This window comes from Gigantopelta aegis, chromosome 14 (assembly GCF_016097555.1).
Source record: "Gigantopelta aegis isolate Gae_Host chromosome 14, Gae_host_genome, whole genome shotgun sequence".
Lineage (NCBI taxonomy): Eukaryota > Metazoa > Mollusca > Gastropoda > Neomphalida > Peltospiridae > Gigantopelta > Gigantopelta aegis.
Genome location: NC_054712.1, coordinates 6536089 through 6556596, shown reverse-complemented (window position 1 = coordinate 6556596; position 20508 = coordinate 6536089). Strand labels below are relative to the sequence as shown.

At 36.1% G+C, this 20508-nt stretch overlaps 2 protein-coding genes across 2 annotated transcripts; one reads left to right on the top strand and one right to left on the bottom strand.

The window, feature by feature from the left end:
- Nucleotides 1-98: 98 nt before the first annotated feature.
- Nucleotides 99-1231, bottom strand: LOC121389461. The gene is made up of 2 exons (XM_041521098.1): nucleotides 1111-1231; nucleotides 99-966 (listed from the first exon to the last, which is right to left on the bottom strand). Exons 1-2 carry the CDS (start codon nucleotides 1174-1176, stop codon nucleotides 691-693), a joined length of 342 nt encoding a protein of 113 aa, XP_041377032.1. The 5' UTR covers nucleotides 1177-1231; the 3' UTR covers nucleotides 99-690.
- Nucleotides 1232-2311: 1080 nt separating this feature from the next.
- Nucleotides 2312-17704, top strand: LOC121388797 (RNA polymerase II subunit A C-terminal domain phosphatase-like). The gene is given in 7 exon segments (XM_041520299.1): nucleotides 2312-2532; nucleotides 3925-4023; nucleotides 5442-5541; nucleotides 10319-10444; nucleotides 11621-11868; nucleotides 15048-15809; nucleotides 15811-17704. Coding segments are annotated over 7 exon segments (2742 nt in total). The 3' UTR covers nucleotides 16997-17704.
- The last annotated feature ends 2804 nt before the right edge of the window (nucleotides 17705-20508 follow it).

Below are 20508 nucleotides of genomic sequence, written 5' to 3'. Positions count from 1 at the left end.
TTTAGAGAGACACAAATATTCGGTTTACGTGACAGAACAGCCGTCGACAACATAATTTAGGTTACGGTTAGGGTTAGATTTTACTGCTTTCTAGACGATTCGTCCTCTGGACATTTCGTCCACAGACGATTCGTCCACCGTACATTTCGTCCACGTACATTTCGTCCACCCACATCGGACATTTCGTCCACTCAATTACAGAATTTACTATATAACTATAAATAATTATTTCTTTGACAGTGTAGTTGATTATTATCATTATTAAGTGGTTTGCTTTATCAAAGAAATATAAATTACGACCACAAATCAATGACACTTTCAAAATATTTATTAACTGGCCGTGTCCATTTCGTCCACCGACGATTCGTTTGTACCCGATTTCCGTTCTTCCCATCCCCCCTCTCTCTCTCTCTCTCACACACACACACACAACTTGCATCTTCTTTTCGTAGGCAGATCAGACCAGATCAGATCAATTTGTTTTTCGTTGTAATTTGGCATTAAGAAAAGTAATAACTTTTCTGAGACCACCGACCCACTTCAATAGGTAAACTTCATATAATAGCAAGGTAACAATATTAATAATAACATTTTGAATAAACAAACAAACAAAGCAAAAAACCATGTCTTTTCATTTCAATTTAATTTAAATTATCAGTCATAACATATGACATTGCGTTTCAGCCTATGCTACAACAAATGTCCAATAGCTCGAAGAAGGTGTTTGGCAGAAATTTCACCATCATGGTATTGTGTCCATATTTGGAAAACTTCCCCCTGCCTCGTCCTCTGCTTGGATCTCTGTAGACGTCCAAGCCGTCCGTCGCTAACTCGCTCCATCGTCATTTTGACTAACTTCGCTTCGCGTAGAAGGAGAGGAACCAACAAGTAAAACTGGATTCCATCTCTGGTAGCCCTTGCGTTGATTCTCCGATGCCAGCCTTCTGTGTTGTTGTTAGTTCGAATCTGAATGTGAAAAAGCACACCATGTAGATATAATAATAAAAACTACTACTACTGCTACTACTACCACCACTACTAATAAAAATAACTAAATATATAACAAATTAGTCATGGACAACACAACAACAATACTAAACATGTACTTACTGGCAATCCAAAAATGGACCAATTCTCCACCTTCCATACGCTACTTCTGAACCATGTTCTTTTCATGTATGCAAGAACGTTCTCCACCTTTGGCGGGATTTCCGGAACAGCGCAAAGTCGCTCGAACTTGCTCCTCAATATCCTCAGCTGGCAAATAAGGCAGAGACAGAACTTGTTTCAGGAATACGTATGTGCGTCCCTTGTCATGGTACGATTTTTCCAGTCCTTCTTGTCTGATCCTTTTGAAAACCGCCTGGGTCCAGTGAAATAAGCACCCCTAAAAAGAAAAACGTCAAACAAAAATGTGAAATATATATAAATAAAAACCCGAAACAAACATTATAAAATTTTAAAAAATTTAAAATGTAAACAAATCGTAAAATGATGACAGTAAAATTATAATTATAATACTAAATAGTTAACATACTTTCAATTCAACATGTGGTAGTACGGCGCGTATCGCAGCCCAGGTAGCCGCTTCAAAATCAGACACGACACGTCTCACTTGTGGCTGTTGTTGCATTTTTTCCAGAAGACTGTTGAATACCTATGAATGAAAAATATTAATTAGTCAATATTATTTAGGGGCTTTTGGATTGGTATTAATTTATTTTCCTGAGTATATTGTTTTTATTTGGATACATTGCCTTGCCAAAGTCGAACGTTTGTGTCCACAACAAGCATGCTTGCACAATATTTTGTGAACATACATAAAGACATACATACCACCCTCGGGATATCAAACACAACGATTTAAAAAAAAAAAAAAAAATATCTACCATATCAAATAAGTTATATATATATATATAATTTTTTGTTGTTGTTGTATTGGTGCCGTGCAAGGAATATATATTAAAATAAACCTAGTGGACGAATTGTCCAAAGGTAATTTTTGCCTGTGGACGAAATGTACGTGGACGAAATGTACGGTGGACGAATCGTCTGTGGACGAAATGTCCAGAGGACGGATCGTCTGCATCCCATTTTACTGTGATACATTTTCGAATTACATTGACTTCATTATATTGTTACATTGACAAAATATATCATTTCATTTTATCCAAGATATATTTCGACAAGTAGTAGGTGTGTAGTATGTAAGAGTTGCTACTACGGAGTCGTACTGACCGTAGTTTACATTTCATGACGGTACTTCATAAAATTTGTCACGGACACATTCTGTGCGGGATCATAATCCAAGATGGAAGGGGAAGAGAGGCAAATTCGTGTTCCGGGAAAATCAAATGTTAAAATATTAAAATGGAAAGTGAAAAATGGAAGCAAAATATCCAAAGGCATTTTATTAGGTTTATATGAAGCAGAGCAGGGACCTACCGCCGGAAAACAACAACGATTAAGAGCGCCAGACAATGCTGTTGTAGAAAGTGTGGAAGTAGAGGAAGGGGAAACTGCATCTCCTGGGTATAACACTTGCCTTGACCATAACTTGATAAAAGAAAGTAAACGTCATAAAAATGAGTAATGCATGGGATTGATTTTCATCACTCAATAACACAGTCACTAGAATTGGCATTGAATGTTACTCCCAACAAGTTAACATAAATTGCAGGTGGAAAAAAACAAAGAAAGAGAAAGAATGTTATTACTATATTATAGAGGATTCATCATGAGTGTTTTCAATATGAAAAATGTCAACCAAGTTAATAGGTATTTATCTAGGCAAAGCATCGAGACGTGACATTTTATATTATTTAATTTTTTTAATTTATTTATTTCATTGTTAGGGTTGACCAACCTGTTACAAGAAGAGTAGTGCAGATGTCAACACATACTTATGAAATATGAAGACCAATCATAATATCTATGCATACTAACCAAATGACTTGAATTAGCTATTACAGAATACTTTCCGAATTCTAAGTGATTCACAAATAAATTTACTTAAATTCCACTTCTGTGTATGACATTCTGTATTTAATAAAATTATCATTTTTAATCTACTGGGATGACACCTGTATTTTGACATTTTATATTAAGAAACGCAAGAAGTAAATTCTGTTTATCCTATAACACTAATAAAATAATATTTTAATTCAATATTTAGTAAATTGCTGTTCTTAAGTTGCCATCATTGATAATACATATGGTGCCATGATTGCCACAAATGTATATATATGTAGCATTTGGGTTAAATCCCTCAAATCAGAAAGACAACAACAATGCTGGGTAGGATTCGGTTTATTTGGCAACCGTCAAATAAAGGTCCTTGGCTGTGGGCTATGGACCGAACTGGTTGCCGAGTATTAATGACAATTCCTCATCCTGTGTAACCGTCGCAGAAAAGATGAAAAAATAATCAAGAAATAGTTGAGAATTATGTCGTGTGTTGATGGCTTGCTGTTCAATGTGAATGTGGCACGGACTAGCCGTGACCAATGTCACATGACACCAGAATAAAATATCATTGGCTAAACTCCAATTTGACCGGAAAGAAAGGTTAGGGCGTTGTCTAATAGGGTATTCTCTACGACGAATATCCTAAAAACAAACGAAATAACCCATTAATAAAATATTATAAAATAAGTAGCAAATAAAATAAAACATATATACATACAGTGTTATATATTTTTACCCCGTTACATATATAACCAAATCTTATCAAACATTACGCTTAGGTGTCCAGGTCACATGTGGTGGCTTGGAAACAAGTAACCCATTGACAGAAATAAGTATATTAACAGGGTTAATACACCAACTATCAAATGGGTTTATGATATAGTTTCATTTGTAAGTTATAGGATAAATACATATAATTTTAAACTATTAAATTAATTTAAAATATTTTTCTTGCAGTGATGTGTTGTTGAAGATCAAAGCGTGTGCTGCAGAGCTGTGCAGTCACCCGACCATCATGAAAGACATGTGTGCAGAATGTGGCGCAGATCTTAGAAGGTTTGTATATATGTATGTACAGCAGACTGGATGTAGTTGTGGGGGGGGGGGGGACCAGACAACTCGGACCGGGGGACAACTCGGCCCAGACAACTCGGCCACGGGGCCGAGTTATTAGACTGATAGACGGGGGATGCTGTGACACATTATATGCGTGTTAAGTATGATAGTTGGCCATGTCGTAGTGTCGAAGTATTGTACTATAGTAATAATAATGCATTATACTGATAGATGCCGCTAACTATATGGTCACCATTAAGAATGACAATTGTGTATGTCGTAGGCGCATATCGTAGTGTCGGATGGGTTTCTAGAAGTATTGTACTATAGAAATAACGCAAAAGACATCATTTGCCAAATTCCCACATTAAATACATACGCACATATGTACGCCAAAAAACCAACAGAACACATATACATAAATAGTTATAATAAAGAAATAAAACACCAATCACCAAAAGAACATAGAAATAAAACGTCCAACAAAAGATAAAAGTCAGTGTTGTTACAACGATAAATAACTTTTGCATGTTTTTTCTGGGATCATCTCCAATGTTTAGGTCACCGACTGTAGAACAAAAACAAATTATTCGAACAGCGGAAACTATCTTCAAAGATAAATGGATCAGCAATTTATCAATTTAACAAAAAACAAATTCTTTTATTTCTGTGAGAATACTTTAATTTAAAAAACAACACTTGTTCAACAATAGACAAGATTGTCCATGTGCCGAGTTGTCTCTGGACTCTGGGCCGAGTTGTCTCGCGGTGGGCCGGGTTGTCTCAGAACTCTGGGCCGAGCTGTCTTCGACGTGGGCCGAGTTGTCCACCGGGCCGAGTTGTCTGGCATTCATTGGGGGCAGGATGTAGACCAGTAGTAAAGCTCTCACTGTGTGGTCGGTCTAGGATCAATCCCCGTTGGGCTATTTCTCGTTCCAGTCAGTGAACCATGACTGGTATATCAAAGGCCATGGTATGTGCTATCCTATCTGGGATGGTGTATGTAAAAGATCCCTTGCTACTAATGGGAAAATGTAGCGGCTTCCTCTCAAAGACTATATGTCAAAATTATGAAATGTTTCACATCCAATAGCCGATGATTAATAATGAATGAATGAATGAATGAATATTTAACGACACCCTAGCACGAAAATACATCAGCCATTGGGTGTTATAAAATTTCAAGCTACCATAACATGTTGTCTAGGCTACGGTACCATTAAATGTACAGTGGTATGCATTGTCCTGCTTTTGGGAATCGGGCTGGTATATTGAAATTGAGGATGAGCATATATAAGCTCTATTCTATTGTATTTTGTTTGATTAAGACTAATTGAAACTGGCTATATATGTTATACACACATTATATTATTCAACACAAACATGGTACTTGATCCTTTTTCTTTGTTTTTTTAAAGTGAATTTGGTCTGGCTGGTGATCTGAAAGACTCGGTGAAGAAAGTTACGGCATCTGTCGCTATGGTTCACAGCATTCCTGAGCTTCGAGTCAGTGAACAGGTACACAGTAATTCAGAGTAACACATCATTTGAACACACACATACCGCCAAAAATAGAGATAATGTGTTCACTGGGATGTATTCAAAAATGTAATTTTTTCATCACTATGTCCACTAGAGCTGCAACGATTCAATCATGTATTCGGTGCAATGAATACAGGCTATCTGTGATACATATTCATTATTCAGTACCCAAAGAACTGAATATATTTGTGTGTGTGTTTTGGGGTTTTTTTTGGGTTTTTTTTTAATTACTATTATTAATATATGAATTTAGAAAGACCACAGTTTGCAAGCTGCATGTACACACAAGTATTTTAAGCAGTCTACTATCTATCTACATCTAACCAACGTACTCACGATGACCAAATTATGTCAGTCACACAATGTTTTCAATTTAACAAAAACTGGTATATCCTCTGTATAATGTAGTTAATTGTTATTAACAATGAAAATTATTTAATTTCCAACGTCTCATATTTCAAATTTTAATGTTAAACACATCGTACTATTTAAATGCTATTTTTGACTTTTCACTAGTGGATTGCTTCATTCAGCAAATCAGTAGTACAGTATTGGTAGATTCACTGTAATTATTGGTATTCGTTAATATTTATTCGTATTCGAGACCCTATATTCATAATACGTATCGTATTTGCCACTTGTGTATTCTTTGCAGCTCTAATGTCCACTATCAAAGATCAACTTTATATAATAAACTGTTTTCATCACAGCCTTATTGTTTTCTGATTTTACAATAATAGTGCTAATATGTTGAAGATCAGGCAATAAATGTACCAAAAATTTAAAAAACCCAATACTATCTTTGAATACATGAATAAAGTTTCCACAGTCCTGCAGTTTGAAACTTTCAGTTTATGACATAATGGTTCACTGCATAACTAACTGGTTGTGCGTATAAATTTGCATAATTAGGCAAAGATAGATCAATGGTTCATGTGAAATATTGTGCCATGCCATAGTTTAAGATATTCTAAGGGATCGGTCTAATTTTTGTGTCTTTTCCTTAATTTAAGCAATAGGAGGCGGGATGTAGCTCAGTTGGTAGAGCACTTGCCCGAAGTGGTTGTATCATAGGATCGAACAATCTCAGAGGACCCGTTCTGTGATTGTTTTGTTTTCTTCTGTACCAACCTGTGAACGACGACTGGTATAGGGCAATTCCATGGTAACTGACGCAACATTCAGACATGTTTTTTAAAGTATTCAATAAAATTCTTAAGAATGTTTTTGATTGAAATAAACATGTTGTGACAAAGTCATATGAAAAGAAAATTTCACTGCGTACAATCTCATCGCAACTACAATCACAAATGAAGTGTGGGTAACTGACGCAACACAAAAAGTAACTTTTATTTGACATGTCTTTGAACTTGCCAAAATTATCTGAATCTGAAGTATCAAGTTTTCAGGTATATATAGAAATGTGTCGTGCACAGGTAATCTATGGTCACTAGAACAAGAGAACTAAGTTTTCTACAAGGATTTTTTTTATTAATGGGTAACTGACGTAACACTAAAAGTAAGTGACGCAACATCTGTGAATCATAAAAACTAATAAGAACATATTTTAAAAATAAAACATTTGTCTTTGGCAACTGGTTCATCTAAATTGTAAGAAATACATAAATCTTAAAGGGAATTAAAAAAACCTAATAATGGGGCATGTTCAGGGTGGTGGGTTGGGGGTCAACCCCCCCCCCCCCCCCCCCCCCCCCCCCCCCCCCCCCCCCCCCCCCCATTTTCCAATGCTATCCCTGCTCAAAGCAAATTATTATTATTATTTTAATATGTATATACATGCATTTGTCATGATGAATTTTATTATTATTTTAATATGTATATACATGCATTTGTCATGATGAATTTTATTATTATTTTAATATGTATATACATGCATTTGTCATGATGAATTTTATTATTATTTTAATATGTATATATATGCATTTGTCATGATGGATTATTATTATTATTTTAATATGTATATACATGCATTTGTCATGATGAATTTTATTATTATTTTAATATGTATATACATGCATTTGTCATGATGAATTTTATTATTATTTTAATATGTATATACATGCATTTGTCATGATGAATTTTACTTGTAGAATGCAAGAAATTGCATTTTAGGACAGCTTCTCACAATTTTTCCCCCCTCCCCCCCCCCCCCCCCCAGTAACTTGGGCAGTTGCACCCTCGATGCCAGTTTAAATCCCCACTCCCTTCAAAATGTTCTGCACACATGCCTCCACAATGATATAACAGTTTACGTTTAAATTTACATCTTGATTTGAAGTGTAATGATTTGGGGTTTTTCGCAATTTCCAAGTATATACCGGTATATATACTGCATTCACTTTCTTATGACATTACCATATGACTGAATCGAACCAAATGTTTCATAAGAAATCGATGGGAATAAGGCAGATATTGTAAATAACCCATATTCTTTCTTTAAAATCTGGGTTTTTTTATTCTCGGCATGCTGTCCTGTCTCATTTTTTTTTCGTTTGATTTCTAGCTCAATTTTTCACTATTCTCTGTTTTTTTCCTCTCCAACCTCTTTCTGTCTTCGTTCAAATGTGCTTGATTCTCGTTCATTCTCTAGGTTGCTATCTTGGGAGGTACAGGTATTCTACTAAAAACATTAGCAACATGGGATATTTTTAGTAGTAACCAATTTATCAAATGAAAGGACATTTGCTATTTAGAACTATTAAAGGGGCAATCTCATAGTTGCATAATATATTTCTAAAAATTATTATTATTATTTTATTTATCTTTTGAAATGTAAAGATTATTCTTGAATTAAGTTACATGCCCATAAAATATTACAAATAACTTCATTTACAGGTAAAAAAGAATTATATCATTACAAAATTCATTTCAGGTGACCAACAGTTAATTGCGTGAAATCACATTTTTAATTTGAGTTGCAATTGTACAATGTCAAAGGATTGGCTGTTTTGTTGAATAACTGATGCAAACTGTTTATGTACTTTACAATTTTAGCTAAGAATTCATGGGAAACCACTGTGGCAGTAAGGTGTAATGTTGATTGATTTTTCTGAGTTAATTATGAAAGATTATGTATGAAATTATCTAATGTTTAGTTATTTATCATAAATAAATGTAAAAATAGCAAAATAAGTGACTTGCCACTACATGTATGAAACTGCAATTTTAAATTTGTGTTACCGATAATTATTATTGAACATTATAGATACTGTTTACAATAAACGGTGTTGTACATATATTAACCTAAGCTAATGAAACAATATCTACCTCTGACATCATAAGCTATACAATATATCTAATGAAACAAATTCTGTGTGCATCTGACGTCAAAAGCTATACAATATATATTTTGAGGTATAAGGGTATATGCATTGATTCTTGTGAAACTGCTATCATCTACATACATGTATCTATTTAAAAACAGTGTTCACTGAGTCATGATTATTTTATTTTAGTGAAATAGACATCTTTAGATTAATTTCTAAGGAGTGACAGTATTTGCAGTTCTTGAAAACTATTTTTTTTATTATAGTTTTACACAGATGTGATAATAAACAAAGGTCAAGAAAATTATAAAACTTATAGTTAAATTCTTTTATAGCACTCACTCTAGTTTGGGAATTAACACATTTCACAACCATACATTATGCCTCCAAGAAATATAACAATGGAAAATAATGTATGTGTTAATGTGTTGCGTCAGTTACCGACTGGGGGAGTTACGTCAGTTAACAATTTTTTTTAATTCTTGGTGTTCCCACTTAGATTATTATGTTGTATAACCAAGGCACAACTAAGAGAATATAAAAAAAAATAATATATGGTAGCACTGTAGGAGGTCAGTATTAAAATTAAGCTTTAAAAGGTAACTGACGCAATGAGGTCATGCTATAAGTTCAAGTTTTTATTCATAAAAATCTATTCCAAATTTATTAATTTGTATTGTTTGGGAATTACCATTAAGATCTTAGAAACAAAATGCAATACTTACCTTTATCATATTCGTCCAATTTTAATGACATTTTTGAAAAAAGATTTCAGTGCAATTTGGGTTCTATTCTTAGGAGGAAATATCACAAATTAAAGATGGCCGCCAGGTCACATGACATAGTTTTTAATTAAAACCTGAGTATTTTATGGTTTACTGATTATTAACAAATAATTCTATGTGAAAAATAAAGACATGACAGTGAAAAATAAAGACATGACGGTGAAAAAAACTTCACTCCAGAGGTATTTTTCGTGGCCATGGTATTTGATGTCCTGTCCGTGACAAAGTGCATATAACACATGGAAAAATTACCAAATGATTGACATCCAATAGATGATGAATAATAGTGGTTTCCCTATAAATTTGGCAAGGCATGGTAGACACAACACTTTGGGGGCATTTTCACCACTGTTTTTTTTGCATTAAAGACATTTTTTTTGGTTTTAAATAAACAAATGTAATTAATGTTCTTGCGTTAATAAATGAATGGAAAATATATAACAGAGATATTTTTATTAATTAATAATCTATTTTTTTAGTGTTTCATCAAGGCAATTTTAGAATTAATTATTGAAAAAGGTGTTTTTAATCTCAGTGCGGCATGGCACTGATTAAGGCAAGATGGCGCTAGACTGCTGAGGCATGGTGCTGCACCATGTTAAAACAAGCTAGGGAAAACACTAAGTAATAAATGAATGTGCTGGTGTGTCTGTAATAAAGTGATTATTCCTTTGCTTGCAGGAGGCGTTAGAACTGGGCCGGGAGGACGAGAACCGACTGCTGATGCACCGCAAACTCGTGCTGCTTGTCGACCTTGACCAGACTCTGATTCACACCACCAATGACAACATTCCACCAAACCTCAAGGTTAAACCAAACAAAATAAATTTCTGGTCTCTTGTCAGCGCATGCACCAATATTAACCATAGCAGTTCAACATTCTCCCCCCACCCCACCCCACCCCCCACGGTATGACGTCAGTTTTTCGACATGCTTTTCTTGCTACGATGCAAAACCACATTTGGAGCCAAAATGCCATTGTGTTTGAATTTGGACATGCATTCAAATTTCAATATAAATATGACCCTTATTTTGTTATCAAATATACCCACCTTTTCTGTGCAATCTATGTTTTAAAAAAAAACTGTATCGCCGCATCAATTCTGTAACTTTAGTCAGACCAGAGACAAACTTGGGGGGGGTGCTTAAAGTGCCATCACAAGATGTTCCTGGTTTTGAGGGTTGAAAATAGAAAATGTCACATTACAGGAAGGAAAACCCTGCATATTCTATACCTAATATTTAATTATTAATTAATCTGTTCTAAATATTTAATTATTAATTAATCTATTCTAAATATTTAATTATTAATTAATCTATTCTAAATCTTTGATTATTAATCCTCGAAAACAGTTTGTTTGTTTAGAGCACATTGATTAATTAATCATTGGCTACTGGATGTCAAACATTTGATAATTGTGACACGTAGGCATCAGACGAAACCTGCTACAATTTTTCCTAATGCAGTAAAGGATCTTTCTTATGCACTTTCCTACAGACAAGAAAGCACATACCATGACCAGTAGTGTTGCACTGATTGGAATGAGAGAAAACAACCCAATCAGTTGAATGGATCAACTGAGGTAGTTTGATCCTGTGGCTCAAACACCTTGAGCAAGGGCTCGACCTACTGAGCTAAATCTGCACCTATTAATTCTCAAATTAATATATATAATTTTATCTATTTTTGTGTAGTGAAAGATATAATATCTTGGTTTGCAAGTCATATATATATAGACAATAATGTAACTGTATGTGGCTATAAATACCGTCTGCAATATACCAACCAAATTATGACCCATAAATATAACTACGACAACCCCTTCCCTAAAATATTAACTCAGGAAAGTGGTACCTTTAATGGCTCATTTTTAATATAAGTGTATTATAACCAGATGTTTTGACTGTATACACCATCTCTAGTTTCACAGGACTGATAGTCTTAAAAATAGTAAGAATGAAAAACCTCTTTCTTTTTTCTAGGATGTGTTTCACTTTCAACTAAGACACGGGCCAAGTCTCATGTGGTATCACACGAAATTCCGCCCCAATACGGCTCACTTTCTGGAGACGATATCCAAGTTGTTCGAGCTTCACATCTGTACGTTTGGAAATCGCATGTACGCTCACACCATCGCCAAGTTTCTTGATCCCGACGGAAGATATTTCTCTCATCGTATCCTGTCCAGGGACGAATGTTTTGATGCCTGCACAAAAACGGCTAACTTGAAGTATGGACTCGTCTTATTTAGTGTTTTAAAACAGTGTGCTAGGGTGTCATTATGGGAGACATTACTTAGGCCTGAAAACAAATATGGGTGTTTTTGATTTCCCGACCTACCCTAATTTTATGTAGTGACCCTGACATTTTTTGAAGCAAAAAAAAATAATAATAATAAAAAAGATAAATCAGAAAACATGATTTGGAACACCTCGGCTGATTAGTTTCTCGGTTTGATTCAATTAAAAAAAAAGTTAAATTTTTTTCAAGGATGAAACCTGAAACACACATTTTTGTTTAAGGCCGTAGTATTTTCCATAGCTTGTTTAATACTAGCTCATTAGGTAGAGACTCTTGTCCCTAGCTTGTTTCACCCACAGCAATTTAAATATTAAAATGCCATGGGTGACAAATTATTACGTTCCAGCCCTGAAAACCTCATGGTGGACCCATATCGACTATCAGCTACTGGGCAGTAAACAAACTCGGTTACGCATAAAAATTTCTGCAGGGTTAACCTTTCTGATGCCGTAGACATCTTTGGATTGATCCCAGTCGGTCGGCCCATTGGGCTATTTCTCATTCCTGCCATAAGACTAATATATATCAATGTCTATGGTATGTGCTGTCCTGGCTGTGTGGATAGTGCATATAAAAGATCCCTTGCTACCAATAGAAAAATATAACAGGTTTCCTCTGAAGACTACATGTATGTGTCAGAATGACCAAACGTTTGATGTCCAGTAACCGATGTTAATTAATCAATCAATGTATGTGTCAGAATGACCAAACGTTTGATGTCCAGTAACCGATGATTAATTAATTAATCAATCAATGTATGTGTCAGAATGACCAAACATTTGAAGTCCAGTAACCGATGATTAATTAATCAATCAATGTATGTGTCAGAATGACCAAACATTTGAAGTCCAGTAACCGATGATTAATTAATCAATCAATGTATGTGTCAGAATGACCAAACGTTTGACGTCCAGTAACCGATGATTAATTAATCAATCGATGTACGTGTCAATCGATGTACGTGTCAGAATGACCAAACGTTTGACATCCAGTAACCGATGTTAATTAATCAATCGATGTACGTGTCAGAATGACCAAACGTTTGACGTCCAGTAACCGATGTTAATTAATCAATCGATGTACGTGTCAGAATGACCAAACGTTTGACGTCCAGTAACCGATGATTAATTAATCAATCGATGTACGTGTCAGAATGACCAAACGTTTGACGTCCAGTAACCGATGATTAATTAATCAATCCATGTACGTGTCAGAATGACCAAACGTTTGACGTCCAGTAACCGATGATTAATTAATCAATCCATGTACGTGTCAGAATGACCAAACGTTTGACGTCCAGTAACCGATGATTAATTAATCAATCCATGTATGTGTCAGAATGACCAAACGTTTGACATCCAGTAACCGATGTTAATTAATCAATCGATGTATGTGTCAGAATGACCAAACGTTTGATGTCCAGTAACCGATGATTAATTAATCAATCAATGTATGTGTCAGAATGACCAAACGTTTGAAGTCCAGTAACCGATGATTAATTAATCAATCAATGTATGTGTCAGAATGACCAAACGTTTGAAGTCCAGTAACCGATGATTAATTAATCAATCAATGTATGTGTCAGAATGACCAAACGTTTGACGTCCAGTAACCGATGATTAATTAATCAATGTACGTGTCAGAATGACAATTAATCAATCGATGTACGTGTCAGAATGACCAAACGTTTGACGTCCAGTAACCGATGATTAATTAATCAATCGATGTACGTGTCAGAATGACCAAACGTTTGACGTCCAGTAACCGATGTTAATTAATCAATCGATGTATGTGTCAGAATGACCAAACGTTTGACGTCCAGTAACCGATGATTAATTAATCAATCGATGTATGTGTGAGAATGACCAAATGTTTGACGTCCAGTAACCGATGATTAATTAATCAATCGATGTATGTGTGAGAATGACCAAACGTTTGACGTCCAGTAACCGATGTTAATTAATCAATCGATGTATGTGTGAGAATGACCAAACGTTTGATGTCCAGTAACCGATGATTAATTAATCAATCCATGTATGTGTCAGAATGACCAAACGTTTGACGTCCAGTAACCGACGATTAATTAATCAATCTATGTATGTGTCAGAATGACCAAACGTTTGACGTCCAGTAACCGATGTTAATTAATCAATCGATGTATGTGTCAGAATGACCAAACGTTTGACGTCCAGTAACCGATGATTAATTAATCAATCGATGTATGTGTCAGAATGACCAAACGTTTGACGTCCAGTAACCGATGATTAATTAATCAATCGATGTATGTGTCAGAATGACCAAACGTTTGACGTCCAGTAACCGATGTTAATTAATCAATCAACGTGTTCTAGTGATGTTAAAAACAAAACAAATGTTATCTTTAATTCTACTTCCATTGCTTTCTTTAATACCAATAGATGTTAGGCCAAACAAAACAAATGTTAACTTTAATTCCACTTCCATTGCTTTCTTTAATACCAATAGATGTTAGGCCAAACAAAACAAATGTTATCTTTAATTCCACTTCAATTGCTTTCTTTAATACCAATAGATGTTAGGCCAAACAAAATAAATGTTATCTTTAATTCCACTTCCATTGCTTTCTTTAATACCAATAGATGTTAGGCCAAACAAAACAAATGTTATCTTTAATTCCACTTCAATTGCTTTCTTTAATACCAATAGATGTTAGGCCAAACAAAACAAATGTTATCTTTAATTCCACTTCCATTGCTTTCTTTAATACTAATAGATGTTAGGCCAAACAAAATAAATTTCTGGTTTCTGGTCAGCGCACGCGTCTGTTTTGAACCTCGCACGTCAATATGATGTTTTTTTTAATTTCCCACGGGTATGACGTCGATTTTTGCCAGGCTTTTCTTGTTATGACGTAAAACCACATTTGGAGCCAAAATGCTGTCACGCATGAACTAGGAAGTGCATTCTGATTTCAGTTTAAATATGCCCCTTATTTCGGTATCAAATATACCCACCTTTTCTGTGCAATCCATGCTTAAAAAATTTTTTTTTGCCTTAGTTAAAGTAGGTAAAAGGATACCATTAAAAAAAAAATCATTCAACGGTTTTTTTGTTTCTTTTTCGTTCTAGATCTTTGTTTCCTTGTGGTGACTCGATGATTTGCATCATTGACGACCGCGAGGACGTGTGGGAGAACTGTCCAAACCTGATCCACGTGAAGCCGTACCGATTCTTCCAGGGCACCGCCGACATCAATGCGCCCCCGGGTCTCACCAAGACTGAAAACGACAACGTTCCCGTTTACCACCGCATTCGACGGACCTCTCAAACCGACCTCACAGCGGAAACCAAACCTGATGCTGTCACTGGAAACGATGATGTCAACAATGATAAAGATTTCAAGAATAAAAAAGAATCAGAATCTTCTGTTTCTATAGCAACAGCTCAAGTTGAGCTCGTGGGTTCAAGTGAACACGAAAAAAGTGAAAATGTTGCGTCTAGTCTTGAAGATGTGGAAGATAAGTCACAGATTGAAAGAGAAAATTCTGTGAAGTGTGATTTGGCAAAGTTAAATTATTGTGAAAAGTCTGTTGATGAAAGTGTTAATGATATCGTTAGTGGGAAAGTGCAAGACCAAAAAATATGTTCAGAGAATGAAAAATCAGAGATGGATGTGGATTTGGAAGACAGTAAAATTAATACAGGAAAAATAGAAACTGAAACTGAAATTGAACACGAACAGATGGAATTAGAAGATGGGAAAATAAAAGATGATGTGAAGAAAGATGAACAGATGGATTTAAAAGAGAAAAGAGTAAATACGGAAAATGACAAAAAAGATGATGAGAAATTGGAAAAAGTATTCCGACAAGTCGTCAAAAATGGAAGATCATGAATCTAAAGAGAATGATGTTGAGGAAGAAGAAATTGAATGGGAGGATGATGACGACTATTTGTGGCACTTGGAAGAAATTCTTAAACGCATTCACAGAGCGTATTACGAACTCTACGATCAGATGAAAAACAAGAGCAATCAAATAACACCATTGCCAAGCATTAAAAACGTCATACCCTACGTCAAACGGAAGGTTCTGAAAGGTGTCAACATCGTATTCAGTGGAGTTGTCCCACTTCATAAGGATCCGAAACAAACCCGGATTTACCTTGTAGCGAAATCTCTTGGTGCCGCAGTCCATACATCTCTCGTACCAAGAACGAAGAACAGCAAAGGGGAGACAATTACCCATGTGGTGGCTGCGAAACTGGGCACCATCAAGGTGAAGCAGGCTCAGAAAATGAAAGGCGTGACTGTCGTAAGCCCTGATTGGCTGTGGACTTGCAATGAACGGTGGGAAAGAGTCGACGAAAGATTGTTTCCCGTCAAAGAGTCACCGGAAGACAGTCCGAAACCAGAGATCGTGAAAGTGAACACATTTAAAAAATCCGGACAAAAGAAACGAAAAGTGCCAGTAAATGATGCTGAACAGAATTCAAACAAACCGAAGAAATTGAGAAAGAACAATTCAAATAAAAAAACGAAAGCGGACAACAGTAATGATGTTTCGAAAGTCAGTGTGGAGAGGGTGTCAGGCTCTGAGAGGAAGAAGATATCACAGAGGGACAGAGCTTCTTTCGCTGAAACGTACAACCCGCTGTTTGTGTTCTCCGACGCGGACATTGAATCGATGGACAAGGAAGTTGAGGAGGGGATGGTCGAGTCAGAGGGGGAAGACAGTTCGGAGGACGACGACGAGCGGAACGCGCGACTCCGGAGACAGGTGCTCGGCGACGTGTCCGACTCGAGCGAGGACAGCCTGGCGGGGGACTTCCCCCTGGGGTGGAAGGCGAAGAAACCCCGCTCAGAGTCCCCGTCGGGTGAGAGCGAGGACGAGCAGAACAGAGAGAAGAACAACACAGGCTACGAGTCAGCGAACGAGGTGATGCTCAAGTACGAGGGAATCGTGGACGCGTTCGCGCCACACCAGTCCAGCGAGTCGGGCTGCAGTGATGACTCCATTGGCAGTGTTGACGACGAGATCGCCGAGGCAGTGGAGAAAGAATTTCTAGGAGCGTTATGATTTAAGATGTGCACACGGACAGGCACACTCAGATGTGTTTGTGATTATAGACAGACCCTGAGGTGTGCTTGTGATTTAAAACAGGCACACGGACAGACTGACAGGTACACACAGGTGTGTTTGTAATTTAAGACAGGCAGACAGACACACACAGGTGTGTTTGTGATTTAAGATAGACATATGGACAGACACACAGGTGTGTCTGTGATTTAAGATAGATGGACGGACAGACACAGGTGTGTTTGTGATGTAAGACCAACACACTCACACCGACAGGTGGACATACACAGGTGTGTTTGTGATTTAAGACAAACAGACACATATACACATAGACAGACAGACACAGGCGTGTTTCTGATTTTAGACAGACTAATGGACAAGAAGCCACAGTCACACGCACACATACTGGTGTGTTTGTGAGTGCATGTGTGTGTACTTTAGTATTAATTAGTAAGTCACACAAGAAAGAAACATTTTCATGTATTCAGTATTCATCCATGATGCATCATTTAGCATTCAATATTTTCATAGAATGTGTATTTGTACACTGAAAATTAATCATAACAGTAAAATAGAGGAAATACATGTATGTAAAATTATTCTTATAGCAGGAGAGTATAATATTATGTCAGATTACAAGTGTGTATGGGTTTGGAAACACTGGTATTGTTTGGGTTGTGGGGTTTTTTTTTTTGGGGGGGGGGGGGGGGTATTTTTTACCTGTGGACTCCAGACACCTGTATCACTGATCACTGAAGAGGTGTGATTCCAGCTTTTGCTTTTCTTGTTTTCTTTTTAGCATGAAAGAAATTTCACAAAGTTTATGTAGAATAAGATTAATGGTAAATAAATGTGTGTCAAGTTTGTGAACATTAAGACAGGTACTTCAGAATACCCGTAGACGCATTAAAAATGTTTGGGCGGGACATAGCCAAGTGATAAATTGCTCGCTTGATGGTAAAATTAATTCAAAATGGGCCGAAAAATGTTCACAAAACACTGACAATTGTAATAGACACGAAAAATAATGGGATTAAAAAAAAACTAAATAAATTTAAATACAATTTTTAAAAACTAAATAAATATTTGAGGTTATTTCGTTTTTCAGTATATATAAAGGAAACTGTTTTATTGTAACTTCAAAGTGATGTTAAGCAGTCAAATATGAAAAGTTCTGTTCCTGTATTATAATGCATAAAATAATTTGAATGAAAACTGTAACTTTATGATGATCTGTTGTCATATGGCTGACGGATGTAAATATAGTATGCAGGCATTGAAACTTGGGTGGGGTGTATATATATCTATCACTGTTACAACACATACTTATATACACATGTATGTATGTTAACAATTTCAAGACATACAACTGGCTGCTCCTAGGTGATGACCAGTTCACCAATGCCATACATCCAATGAAAAAACAGTACAATCAAAATTGATTACACTGTGACATATAGTTAACCTGACAATCATTTGTCTGTGATGCGTAAGTTAGCTACAAGTGAAAGGGCTGTACATAACGTTACGTCGAAAAGGATTAATACATTTGTGTCTGTTAGATACCATTTATCTTACAACTCATTGTTTAAAAACGTATCAAACTTGCTTTCACTCGTTAGATACATTTTAAAACAACTCGTAAGATAAATGGTATCTAACAGACGCAAATGTATTACTCACTCTCTCTCACTCTCTCTCTCTCACTCTCTCACTCTCTCTCTCTCTCTCTCTCTCTCTCTCTCTCTCTCTCTCTCTCTCTCTCTATATATATATATATATATATATATATTCCACTGGAATTGTAACAGTGATAGAGGTTAGTCTAGATATATTGGGATTCCACTTAATAATCTTACACTTCCGACACAAAATCTGGGGTTCGCGGGAAAATAATATGGCAAACCAAAAGGAATATAATAATAATTATGAATATGATGCAACTCTTCCCATCTCCCACCCCAACCCACATTTGATCACTATGGAACAGCCCTTAATATCACTTACTTGTAAAACATGTATATGAAAATGTTAATTGTTTTATATTTTCTGTTTTGCTTGTTGATGTATAAATTTTAGTCATCCATTTTATGATGATACTGTACATACAGGAGTTTTTTTGTGTTTTTTCTGGTGAACAAACAGCCCTATGACAAAAATGATTTGATTGGCTTTACCCAACACAATGGTAAAGGGTAGGTTAGGTTGGACAGTAAAGATTTTTCTCCAGAGCAAGCAGTTAATGTAAAAAAAAAAAAAAAAAAATAATTATTTTAAATGAAAAGTAAATGGTACGGAAATATCACTTCGTAGCAAAGTATTGTTTTTGTTTAATGGACGACTCATTAAATTTGTTGCGAACATGTTGAACTGTTGTTGTTTTCAAAACTTGTATAATAATGTTATAAACAAACACAAGTACAATGTTAATAGACTCGTTTTCAATTCAAACACACACAGATACACACAGACACACACACACACATAGAGAGAGAGAGAGCAAACAGAGACACACAGATACAGACAGACACACACACACACACACACACACACATATACACACACACCATTGGAGTGTTCAGGAGGCTGAATGGTGTGAACAGATTTACTGGTATCGTCGTCTTCTAACATCAATCACGGCGGAGCAATGGGGGAACTAGCGCGCACCCCCCCCCCCCCTTAATAATTCTCAATAAAACATATCATTGATAGTAAATTTTACGACATAGATGAATTGTACTTTTAGAATGCAGGAAATTGCATTTTAGGACATCTAGTTTTCAAAATTTTACGGGGGAAAGTTTTCTTTGCGCCCTCGATCTCAGTCAGCCTCTCTCTCTCTCTCTCTCTCTCTCTCTCTCTCTCTCTCTCTCTCTCTCTCTCTCTCTCTCTCTCTCTCTCTCTCTCTCTCTCTCTCTCTCTCTCTCTCTCTCTCTCTCTCCCCCCCAATGTTTACTTGTTTCCGCCGTGCCTGATGATATTGTATTCGTTTAACGTTGGGGCGGGACGTAGCCTAGTGGTACAGCTTTCGCTCGATGCGCGGTCGGTGTGGGATCGATCCCCGTCGGTGGGCCCATTGGGCTATTTCTCGTTCCAGCCAGTGCACCACGACTGGTATATCAAAGGCCGTGGTATGTGGGATGGTGCATATAAAAGATCCCTTGATGCTAATCGGAAAATAGATGGATAACAATTTAACGTGCCCATATACCACTAGGGTTTCGAACACTCCCGGAAAGAGGAGCCCATGAAGTGGCGAGAGCGGGTTTCCTCTCAATATCTATGTGGTCCTAAACCATATGTCTGACGCCATATAACCGTAAATAAAATGTGTTGAGTGCGTCATTAAATAAAACATGTCTTCTTTTTTTTTCATTTAACGTTAGACCACTCCTGTAATAACGATATCGGGCAGGTGTGTGTGTGTCGCTCAGACTATAGTGGGGAGAACAAGACAGATTTTTTTCTTCTTTATTTTGTATTGAGTAGAACAAAAAACAACCGTACATTTT

Bases quoted from the DNA above. Each gene is read 5' to 3' on its own strand.
- LOC121389461 (XM_041521098.1), bottom strand. From the start codon at position 1,176: ATGAAAAGAACATGGTTCAGAAGTAGCGTATGGAAGGTGGAGAATTGG. The intron at 967-1,110 runs GTAAGTACATGT...TTTCACATTCAG, and splicing joins GGTCCATTTTTGGATTGCCA to ATTCGAACTAACAACAACAC.